At 49.2% G+C, this 12,168-nt stretch overlaps 1 protein-coding gene across 2 annotated transcripts in view; it reads right to left on the reverse strand.

Annotated features, from left to right (window-relative positions):
• Positions 1–12,168, reverse strand: part of DSCAML1 (DS cell adhesion molecule like 1) — a 171,971-nt gene that overhangs the window by 50,941 nt on the left and 108,862 nt on the right. Inside the window, exons 4-7 of one of the 2 annotated variants that reach the window (XM_081171578.1) lie at positions 7,826–7,972; positions 5,907–6,185; positions 4,123–4,398; positions 2,097–2,393 (exon numbers count right to left, since the gene is read on the reverse strand). In XM_081171578.1, coding sequence (XP_081027704.1) covers positions 2,097–2,393; positions 4,123–4,398; positions 5,907–6,185; positions 7,826–7,972 — 999 coding nt within the window. The remainder of the gene's footprint in view (positions 1–2,096; positions 2,394–4,122; positions 4,399–5,906; positions 6,186–7,825; positions 7,973–12,168) is intronic. The other variant, XM_081171579.1, reaches the window with a different exon arrangement.

The raw sequence follows: 12,168 nt of genomic DNA on the forward strand, positions 1-12,168 counted from the left end.
CCAAAGGACTCGGCCCTTTCACCATCCTCAGACTCAGAGGATGAGTCCACAGCAATACCTCCAGGCTTACAGAAGTCAAGACTGCATAAGGGCATAAGAAGAGCCTGCCGCTGGATCAGGCCAAGGGCCCATCTGGTCCAGCATCCTGTCCTCAAAGTGGTCAGCCAGATGCCTGTAGGAAACCTGCAAGCAGAACCTGAGCCCAAGAGAACTCTCGCTTCCTGCAGTGTCTGGCAACTGGTATTTAGAAGCATATTGTATTTGACTGTGGAGGCAGATCGTGGAGATAGAGCTTTCTTCCATGAATTTGTCTAATCCTCTTTCAAAGCCATCCAAATTGGTGGCCATCACAGCCTGTTGAGGAAGCAAGTTCTATAGTTTAACTAGGAACTGAATCTTCCAACATTCAGATTCTCTTGATGAATCACGAGTACTAGCATTAAGAGAGAGGGGTACAAACTTTATCCACTTTGTCCATGGCATGCATAATTGCATAAGTTTCTATCATGTTACTTCTCACTCACCTTTTCTCTAAACTAATAAGTCCTGAAAGCTGCAAACTTTCTTCATAGGGGAACAACTTTCGGCAGGTGGAGCTACCCACACTACACGTCTTCTCAGCAAACACAAGGGTTTGGTTCCCTGGTGGGATACCTTCCTACCGCTATTTCAGTAGGAGAGACCTTCAACCAGCAGGGTTCAACTGAAGCTAATAGAGGTCTTGTTTTCCTCTGCCCTCTGCACAGGAAAGCTTCTAAGTGGACTTTTCCTGCCTTGATCTGCCCTTGTATCCCATGCCTGGACTCCCTATCGTGACTAGACTTTATTGACTTGGTTTCTCCTGGCATATTATTACTTGACTTCATCAGTTGCTGCCAGCTTCCCTTGTGAGACTCAAGTGCCCACAGAACAGGATGCACAGCATGATATGGACATGTTCTCTTACAGTGATCTCCTATTTTCCCAGCATATAGAAACTTACTTGTTGCTGGAAAGGGTATAATCTGCCCTTTCCACCCACCGTATCTGCCCAAAGTGACCTTGAGTTCTATGTAGAATATGGAAAACTCACAGTGGAGGATGCCAGGATATGCCCTCAAGGCAATGCCTTGGTTAGGAAAAGTTGGGTTTTGATTAGTTCTTTTTTTTATTACCAGTGTCTGTTGAGTTCTTTAATGACCAAGAAATCTGCCACTGTGCTTACAGAGCCCTTTAAATATGTTTTTAGGATACTTTGTTTAATTAATATAGCTGCCAATCAATAAATATTCTCTAGCTGCCTTCAAAGTAATATTAAATAAACTTTGAATAATAATTAAAATCAATAATAAAAGTCAGCAAAAAAGCTTCCTTACAACAGAGGTAGCAGAAAGCAACTTAAAGCTTGGATTTAAAACATACTTGATGAATAAAAAGGTCTTCACTTGACACTAAAAAGACCATGGAGAAGGTGCCAGGCAAGCCTCTCTGGGGAGGCTAATCCATATCAGAAGTGAAAAAGGCCTTTTCCTTGGTCACCTGCTCCATTTCATCTGGTCAGGATCAGGGCCTCCAAAGAGGCTGTTAAGGTTTGGGTAAGTGTTTGCCAGAGGCAGAAACATTTTGTGTAGTCTGGTCCTAAGCCAGGCTTCCTCAACCTCAGTACTCCAGATGTTTTTGGCCTACAACTCCCATGATCCCTAGCTAGTAGGACCAGTGGTCAGGGATGATGGCAACTGTAGTCTCAAAACATCTGGAGGGCCAAGGTTGAGGAAGCCTGTCCTAAGCTATCTAGGGCTTTCCCTGCCATCTCTCTAAATCCCTTTGCCTTCCTGGAGCTTCCATAACTTGTAACATGTCAAAATATAAAATCACCAATATATATGCTGGGATCCCTGCAAAACTGTCCTGGTGGCCAGGAGTTCCACCGTCCTCTAGCAACACTTTACTCTGTAAACTGCTGGATTGTCTTGTTGCCAAACAACACTGCAGAGAAAATAAAAGGGGGTGGGGGTGGGGGTGGGGAGCCAGAAAGAACAAAGGGGACATTCTACCAAACCAGAACCAAAACCCAATGCAAGAAGAACCTATTCTGATATTTAAAAGTAGACAGGCACCTCTTACGTTTATTCGCGCTTGGTATTCGGCGCTGCCCACCGAGTTCCGCGCGGCACAACGGTACACCCCTCCATCCTTGATCTGCGGGCTTGTCACGTTCATGTGGCTGACGGTGGTGCCATCTGACATGGTGTACTGGTTGGTGCGGTGGCTGCTGTCCCTCTGAATGGGCTCGTCATCCAGTGCCCAAGTGACCGTGGGCGGAGGGGCCCCCTTGGCAGCGCACATCAAGGAGAACTGTTCGCCTGGGTTCACCACCTTTTCACTGAAGGATGAGATGATCCGGGGGGTCCCATCTAAGAGAGGCCCACAACAGGGGGAGGGAGTTTAGATGAAGGGGTGAGGGCAAGTCTGAGCACCCATTTCCCCTCCCACCCACATATCTTCAGCGACAGAAAAGCTGGAGAATTCTGAACCTTCTAGCCAAGTTGAGTAGGTCAACTCCCGCAACCTTGTCCAAGGCCTGTGGGGGAGCTCCAGCCACCACATTTTGCAGTGGATATACCTTCTCAGGGTATTCTTCCTCTCTTCCTCTCCCTAAATTTGAGCCTCAAGTAAGAGAAGTGGGGAAGCATTGCAGTTCAGTGCTAGAGCTACTGCTTTGCATGCGGAAGGGCCCACATTTAAGCCCTGGCAGCATCTCGAGGTAGGGCTGGGGGGGACCCATGCCTGGAACCCTGGAGAAACACTGACAAGTCAGTGCAGTGTAGACAATACTGAGTTAGATGGGACATCTTCCTATGTTCCTAAGCGTGCTATGGAGTTCCTGGAGCGATGTCCTATACATCACCTGCCAACTGCAGAAATGCACAGGCCCTGCTTGCAGAATGGCTGCCTTCTTCTTGCACTCCATAGCTATAAGAACATACAAGCAGCTGTACTGATGGATTGGACCTAAGGGGGACCACCTAGTCCAGTGGCCATCAGGAAGCTTGCAAGCAGAGTTTGAATGCAATAGACCTCTCTAACTGTTGCTCCAGGTCAACCACCATCAAACACAACCTCTGAAAGAGGGTGCCTATCAACTTGAGGACTACAGTGGTACCTCGGGATGTGAACGGGATCCGTTCCACAGCCCCGTTCGCATCCCGAACAGAACGTAAGATGTGACAGCGTGTCTGCACGTGCCCGGGTCGCATTTCACTGTTTCCGCGCATGCGCGTGATGTCATTTTGACTGTGCATGCGCGAGCGGCGAAACCCGGAAGTAACGTGCTCCATTACTTCCGGGTCGCTGCGGAGCGCAACCTGAAAGCGCTCAACCTGAAGCGTATTTATCCCAAGGTATGACTGTAGTAGCAAGTGACAGACCTCCAAGTTTCTTCTATGCCTAACAGCCCCTTTATAATCATCTAAGCCTGTGGCCCCCACCACATCTCATGACAATGAATGCCAAAGTTTAGCTATATGCTCCTGCTGTGTGAATAAGTCCTCCCTTTTGATTCTTCCCAAAATCTCTGGACATTCCACTTCACTGGCTGGACCTAGTTGTGGCAGCTGCAGAAAACTTCCTCTCTGCCCACTCTCTACACACCTTCTGTATTTGTTGCACACCCCTATGATGCCCCCCAAATACTTATAAACCCTTAGAGAATTTCAGTAGGAGACATAAAATTAGCATGGTTAAATCAATATATCTAAATAGAAATCTGAGGAGGAAAGAGACTTAAATACTTCTAAGAAAGCTAACTTGAATATGTTGGAGTTTAACTTCCTTGTTGTTGTTTAGTCGTTTAGTCGTGTCCGACTCTTCGTGACCCCATGGACCAGAGCACGCCAGGCACTCCTGTCTTCCACTGCTTTCCGCAGTTTGGTCAAACTCATGCTGGTAGCTTCGAGAACACTTCCTACTTCCTACCTAGGAGCTACTTTGCTATGTTCATCCACAGCAAAACATGGAATCAGGCAGCCAACCTGCCAGGAGAGAATCTCCTTGCCCGCTTGCCCGCTTTCATTCTCTCTCTCACACACACACACACACCCCAGTATGTCAAGGATACTGAAACCACCAAGGAGCCAAACTCACCCTCCAGCACAATGATGGCAAAGTCCTGAGCAGTTTGAGCCTTCCTGCTGGCAAAGCATTGATAGGCTCCTGAATGGCTCTTCTGGGCAGCTGTGATGAGCAGCGTTTCATTGTTGATTCCCCGGATGGAGATGAAGTCATCTGGTGCCACCAGCTCTGTGTTGCGATACCAGCGGAGAGTATATTCTGGTGAGCCCAAGAGCGTGCACGAGAGGATGACGGTGCTCCCGATGCCGGTCTTCAGCTTCTTTGGTGTGAGGGTGACGTGCAGAGGGTCTGCGGGAAAAGCAGGGTCCATGCTCAGAGCAGCTAGCCGACACCATGCAGAGTAAGCGGCCAACCCACTAATGGCCCACAGCACCACCCCTCCAACATTTACCACAATGAAAGGCTCACAGAGACACCAACACAGGGTAGGATTGAAAAGACAGCAGTCCTCAAGGCAAGTACCAGCCGTTTATTGGTACTAGGTGCTAGGGATCACTGGGTGCGGTGCAAGGCGCTGGGCTGCCTTGGTGCAGGGCCAGGGGGAGGGGAGCAGATGCTGCTCAGAGCCCATAAGACAGAGAGAGATTCATTGCAATGCCCCCATGAAATCCCAATGCCTGTCTCTGACCCACATCCAGCCACAGTCTCTTCTTCCTGTCATCCATTTGCCTGAGCAATGGAAAGGCAGAGTGGCCTTCATTTTTCGCCCCCGAGCAACCAAGGCCTTCCATTGGGGAGTGCAGGCAAGGAGATGGCAAGTTGAGGGTGCCCTTGAGAAACAGAGGCTCCTCTCTCACACACACCCATCTGCAGAGAAATGTCACTGAGTAATAAGGCAGGTGCACACAGTGCTCCCCCTGCCCCGCCTCCTGCCAGCAGTTTCTTCTCGGTGTATCAGTTTCCCTCCCAGGCTATGAAGGAGTTGTCAACTTAGAGAACGAAGGAGCTGTTACACCAGGGCTGACATACAAGGTGTGACAGACCTGCTTGGAGCAAACACCACTTCTTTGCACGGCACATCACCATGCTGCACCTCAACTCTGACCCTTCATCTCCTCAGGCATGGAGCCAATCTAGGGGAGGGAGTGGGTCTTCAGAGGATTGCCTGTCTCCACTCCATTTGCAACTGTTGAGGGCTCAAGAACATGGCAACCTCTCTTGCAAAAAGAGAGAGAGTGAAAAGAACCCTTCTTCTGGGCAAAACGCTGGCTAGCACAGCCCAGAGAAGCGTACGGCGGGAGGGAGAAAGGGGAAGCACAAAGAAAAGCAGCCCAGCACAAAGCAGGACCAGTCCTTCCCTCACCCCCAAGATAAGTAAAGTGGGAAATCTGAGGGTGGCAGCAAATGTTTGCTGGGAACAACTTCCCACCACCCAGGCTTTGAGTAGGAAGGAACGAGGCACTGGGCTCCAGAACCCAGTCCTGGGCTGTGTCACTCTTATCCATGCAAGGAGCTTCCGTGCACTGAGATCCCATGGATGATGCCTGCAACCTTCTTTCCTAGGCTAGGGCTGCCTCCTGCCAGCTTGGCAATGCCTGCAAGAGAAGGAGGCACCACACCACTGACCTTGTACCCTGGAGTAGAGTGAAACTGAACTACATGAACACAGCTCCCACATGCTTCCCATCTTATGAAATATAAGGTGTGTCATTGTTCAGACAGGAGTACATAAGAATATCTTTTAAGGTAGATCAAACCAGAGGAGGGCACATCTCATCCAGCGCTCTGTTCTCACAGGGGCCAACAACCTGATGCCTCAATGGGAAGCCTGCAGATCCGGCTCTTCCTCCACCTACCTATCACTGTGAGGGTCCCGGTGACCTCAGCAGACCCAAAGGTATTTGTGACTTCACAGATGTACGTCCCACTGTCCTCTACTCGCAGGTCACTGATCGTCAGCCCAGTGACACGTTTGGTCCATCGACTGTCAGCAGGCAGTGGCCGACCACCCTTGATCCATCGGATGGCTGGGTTAGGGTAGCCAGAGGCTATGCATGGAAGTTCCACCAGCTGACCTGCCTTTGCTTCCCGGGACTGGAAGCCATCTAGGATGGTTGGGATGGATTCTGCAGGGTCTGAGAGCAAAAAAGGGAAAAAAGGGAAAAGGTGGGGGGAGAACTTTCACCATCAAGCACTCAAGCCCTGAAATTCTGTGAATGGAGCACATTATACAAGCTTGGAAATCTCAAATCCTTTTAAGTACTTAGTCTCCCCTCCCCTTAATCGTCTTTTCCTCTCTCCTCAATGGATTTGCATCCATTTGCAAGTTCGTATCCTTTCTGAACTGTGGTGCTCCAGACAGAACTCCAAACATGATCTTTTGAGTTTTCTCACTGGGAGAACAAAGGGGAAGGAAGCCCAATACTGGGAAATTGTTCCAAATAAGAGGGACAGGATGTCTGCACCCTCTCTTACCTAAAAGGCCACCTTCAGTAGGAGCTGGTGACAAATGGACACACAACTTATTAAGAGTTCCTCAAGAGCATCCCAACTGGTGTGACATTCACAACTTTCTCAATACATTCTGTAATCCACAAGCTACTCATCAGGCTACCATCGAGAGTGGAAGATGAATGATCAAAACTCACACATGAAATACAGCTTGGTGGGGTTTGGGGTGGGCAGTAAGAAACCTCTCAAGTTGCTCCAGGTATGGAGAAGGGAGGAGAAGAAGGTAACTAAGGGCCACACACAGGGGAGGAGCTGCTTAGGAAGAGGTCAAGCTCTGGGGAGGGCACTGCTCCTTGCCTGGGGCAAGGTAGGAGACCCATCCAAGGGCCTGGATGCCAAATGCCAAGCTCTTCCACAACCCTAGGAAAATGCAACCACATATACACAAAAAACACTCAAGGCTTCTTTTCTCCCAGGCTTCCTCTAGCCTTCATTTGGGCAAAGGCCTGCCTGTCTGCTCAGCTGAAGGAGAGCCCTTTAGGGGGTTTTTCAGAATCTAAGGAACACTAAGAGAATTTTACCCAGGCATGTTGTTATGGCCATGGGTATAGCGGGGGGGGGGCGCGGGGCAGAGGGGCAGCTACTCCCCCTAAATCAATACAAATATGAGGTTCTGCCCCCCTAACAAAAGCCTGCCCCCCCCAAAAAAAATCCTGTCTATGCCCATGGTTGTGGCATTTTCTTTTAGGTGCCTGAATTTACATCCCTGGATTTTATTTTAGACTAAGGAAACTCAAGATTAGATTAAGGCTTCCAGAAGCAATTCTTGCCTAGTTGGGCAGGGGGAAGGAGTTCTATGCCCAACACAGTGGAATGGTCAGGAAGCACCAGAGTTTGGTCAGGGGCTGTCCTACAATCAGACTTGCTTACTGCTGCTCATGTTCACCCCAGAGTGGTTCTGAGAGCCATGAGGGCATTGGTAGTCCAGAGTAGACACTGGGGAAGCCAGTGCTGTGCTACACATTCCACAAATCCAATGCCTCCTCTTTATTATATCATGGGCTCTCATCTTTACCTGAGTAAGGGAATTAAGAAGCGGAGCAGCCTTCACAGGAGAAGCTGTGAGCCTTACAGTGCATCCTTGTGGAAAGCCCAACCACAGACAACCAGCTGTTTCAACAAACAAGGCAAGGCCCATCAAATCCCAAGAGCACTCCTAAGCCATCCAACATGCCACAATCACACATGCCCCTCTTCTCTTGGGAGGGACACAGAGGTTCAGATCCAGCTTAAGTGACCTGGGAAACAGCCCAGCAAAACATACCTGAGACGGACAGTCGGGCTCCATTGCTCTGCCGCGTCTCGCCACTGTACTTGTGCTTCGTGATACACCTATAGGTGGACAAGGCATCTTCCTTCTGGACGTCTGATATGTACAACCCACCATAGAAAGTAATGAAAAACCTATTTTCTGAAAGAGATAAATAGAGAAAATGAATGAAAATACATTAGTGTTCTTGCTCATGTGCTGAGAAACCAACACCCCCCCCCCCCCGCCTGGCTACGGGTAGGGAAGAAAAACAGGGAGACAGCACAGTACTGCTAAGCTAGGCAGGTCTGGAACTTCCACAGGGTGGTCTGAAGGCAAGGAAGCAGAGCTCTTGCTTGGAGGGCAGGCAGCTGCCAGGAGGAGGCACCCACATTTTCCTTTCTTGCTGGCTGGAGGTCTGCTTATATTGCAACAGCACATCCTTGCCAGGCTGGAATTTTTTACCAACCACTTCTATACCAATAAATGATTAACAAATTTATGGTGGCAGGATCCTCCCTTGATATATACACAAAGAGGACAGCAAGAACTACTTTGTGTGCGCGCACACACAAATTCACATATACACCCCTCGCTCCTTCTCTCCCATCCAATGGACTGTTTTGCCATTGGTGAGATACCGGCTGTAGGGCTTGCTTCACCATCCATCCACCCACCCTCTCCTCTTATGACAGCAGCCTCAGAGTCAGTTTGGTTTCCACCCTCCTTCTATGAATGGCAACTGGAGACCATTCAGGAGAGCCACTTCTGGTCTTGGAGCCCCAGATCATGCACAAAGAACGAGCCTGAACAGAGGAAGCAGCAACCTAAAGTTTGCTGACATCTCCTGCACACTACCCCAGCCCTCCGCTGAAACAACCACATTACAATTAAAAGGAAATCCATCCTGCTGCGTTAATAATTTGCTCAAATTACTGAGGAGCCTGTGAAAACAAATAGACCCTGAGGGAGCCTAAAGGAGGCAAACAAAGACAGGCTCATCTGTGGCTTGCAGGCGGCAGCAGCAGCTCCATGGCTGACCCGGCCAGATACTATCTAGTCCCCAGCACTGCCAGAAGGCAGGGCTCTCGCGTAATCATGTGCAGGCAAGAGATGCAGCCACCCCAGTGGTCCTCATCTGCTTTGAGCCCATCTGTCACTCAGAGATTGAGACTGGTCCCAAACACAAAACTGGTACAGGACCCAGCTCTGGCATACAAGGAGGAAAGGAAGTGCTGGAAACAGCCTGTAGAGAAGAGTGTGGAGAGAAATGAGACCAGGAAGGGAGATCTCCTCTCACTCACACATGCCCTGCTGCATCTTGGTCTAGCCTGCAAGCAACACATTTGGAACTCCCCAAATACTTAGGCAGCCTCAAGAGTTTAAGCCAGAGGTGCAAATCATGCCAGGAGGGAGTAGCAGGAAACCAAAAGAGGAGAGGGGCAGAGTGGGTCTGCATGCCTCCTTCTGTCTTTTTATTGCAAAGGGAAGGCAAATATTGTGGTTGGGAGGGACATCCAGCAGCACACACAGGAGAGAAGCCGGCCCAGAACCTCTTATCAACCAATGGGCACGGGAGCTTGGCTGCCCTGGAATTTTAAGGAAAGGGTGGAGGTGAGGGATGTAGTTGCTATGGCAATGAGCAACTGCTGCTTTGCAAATTGCTGCTTCTCCCCCCCCCCTTTTCCCATTTTTGTGCACATTTAATTGATGGTGCTTTTTCAGCAGCATCAGGTCTCTCTTCTAGGCACGAAGGGTTTTGCAAGCAAAAGCAGCTCAAGGGAGAAGACCCAAGAGAGATCTTTGGCAGCACCAGCTAGCTCAATGCTCCACGCTCAACAGGAATCAAGCAGAGACCTGCTCTAGAGTGATGGGAGAAGGAACCGAAAGGATTGGCAGCCGAGTATCACTGCTACAAAAGGAACATCAGCCCAAACTCCCTCTACCAAAAGGGATGGGGGGGAGGAGAGAGAGAAAATGAAAACCTTTTGCTGATCAGTCACCCTTGAATCTGGGGAAACAAGGTTGTCTCATAACCCCACCTTAGCCTACCGCCCCTAGAAGACTGCATTAAAGGCTGGCTGGCTGGCTGACTGACTCTGAGCTACCCTCAAGAGATAAAATGCAATCATATTATTTTGTTCTAGTAAGAAATACATGCATTTTGTTGAATAAAATCATAAATAATAAATAAATCTGACAAGGAGCTAGTTCACCTGCTGTTATTCCTTTCCAACGGATGTACACTGTGCCTCAGTTTCCCCATTTGTAAAATGGGTGTAGGAATCAGTTTCCCTGCTGTGTGGATCTCCCTGCCCCTCTGGTGCTTCTACCTCATGACCTGCAGGGCCTCAGATGTAATGGAAAGGACCACTTTCCCCCATAGAAACCTGCCTGTCATTTTCTGGATGCCTTCCTTCAGAGGTTAGGCAGGCATGGATGTAGCTGGTGGGGTGCAGGGGGGGCAGCTGCTCCCCCCCAATAAAAATACTTAAGTAACTGACCAACTGGTTGCAGATAACTCGGTTCTCCCCCCCCCCCGCCAACATAAAATCCCCTGCCCCCCCCAAAAAAAATAAATTCTGGCTACACCCATGTAGGCAGGTAGTATGGTGGAGATCTCTCTCTCTCTCTCTCTGAGCATCAGTTTGGCATGCAGTAAGTTCCAGGTTCAAGCCCCAGTGACATCTCAAGCTACTGCTGGGAATGTCCCCTGCCTGGAGAGCCACTGCCAGTCAGTGCAGACAATACTGAGCTAGATGGGGCAATAGTCTGACTCAGCATAAAGCAGCTGCTTTTAGAAAACCAGTAGCGTTTATCATCATTACTCTCAGCATCTTTGCCTTATGTATCCTATAATCTGATTGCGGTTGGAGACCTGTGGTTTTGTTTTTAATTATATCTGTGATCCAGCTAGCATGCTCTTACAGGAGAAGAGCAGGAGCGCGATTTCTCAAACAAGTAACTAAAATAAAACGTGCTCCACCACCGACCGGCCTTCAGCCTCCCACGCTGGACAACCACCCTAGGTTGTGACCCCAGATCCAGTGCAGACTTGTGCTGGAGCCAGAGAGGTGCAGCACACAGCCACCCCTTCAAAGAGAGGAGGAATTGCAAACCCCGAAAGGGCTGAGCCCTTCCTGGATACAACAACCACTTCTAATACAGAGGAGGGGAAACGAGGATCGATGAGGGTTGCCAGTTACTGCGCTCTCCGATATAGATTTATAAAAACAATGGCATCCGAGTCGCAGCCTCCGTGGCAGCCAGAGGAAGCATGTTTTATAGTTCGTAAGACTAATGAGGTAAGTTCCCCCTCATCCTCCAGGGCCAGGTTTCCTTACACGCAGCACGGCTTCAATGGCTTGCGGGGTGGGGGGGATCGATACAAAGCCGCCGCCGTTTATGAATTAGCCGCCAGAGGAGCTTCTGCATATCCCGTCACCGAGGATAAACACGGCACTGTTTATAGAGCCTCCAGGTCTTGTTGAGATAAACTGATTGGGGGGTGGAGGGAGGAAGAGAGAACGAAGGGAGAGCAGAAGGTTACAAGGGCCCCCAATGCTAACCACCCAACTCAGATGGCTTTAGAAGAGGATTTGACAAATCTGTGGTAGGGCTCTTGATGGCAACTACTCATGATGGCTCTATACCAGGGTTCTTAACCTGTGGGTCATGGATGGGCTTCAGGGCAGGGTCCATAATCTAGGCACAATTCCCCCGCCCCCCCATGCAAAATTGTATGCAAAGCCTTGTGTGTGTTTATGTGCCTTGTGTTGGGGAAGGGGTCTTTCGTCATATTCTCAAAGGGGTCTGAGACCCAAAAAAGGTTAAGAACCTCTGCTCTATTTTGCCTCCAGGCTCCAAAAGTCACTAAGCAGGAAAGGCCTATTGCCTTCACTGGCTGCCCAGTGCAAGGAAACAAGATGCGGGATTAGGCAAACCTTTGGTCTGATCCAGCTGCAGGAATCTTTTTAAAACCTAGTATTTATTTATTTGATTTATTTGCTCCATAAAACAGAATGTCTCCCGTCCACTTACGTACATTTTTTTTAAAAAAGCCATCAAGTGAAGCAATAAAGCAATAACCCCACCCCCAAGAAAAATAGGAACAGCAGTAAGCATGATTATGTTTTTTAAAATAATAAATAAATACATGAAAGTAAATAGCACGCATCATTTTGGTTCTGCGCTTCACATCCTCAGTTTTGTCTCCAAGAGGCAATTATTTTTAAATGCACATAAAATGAAACCGCAAAGGAGCGATCCACCTGAGGAGAAAGGGTCTGCCCCGTAAGATGGCTGTGTGGAGGGGCAAAGCAAGCGTCGCTTCCTCCATCCAGCCGAAGCGCAGCATC

The sequence above is a fragment of the Podarcis bocagei genome (assembly GCF_964188305.1).
Source record: "Podarcis bocagei genome assembly, chromosome: 15".
NCBI lineage: Eukaryota > Metazoa > Chordata > Lepidosauria > Squamata > Lacertidae > Podarcis > Podarcis bocagei.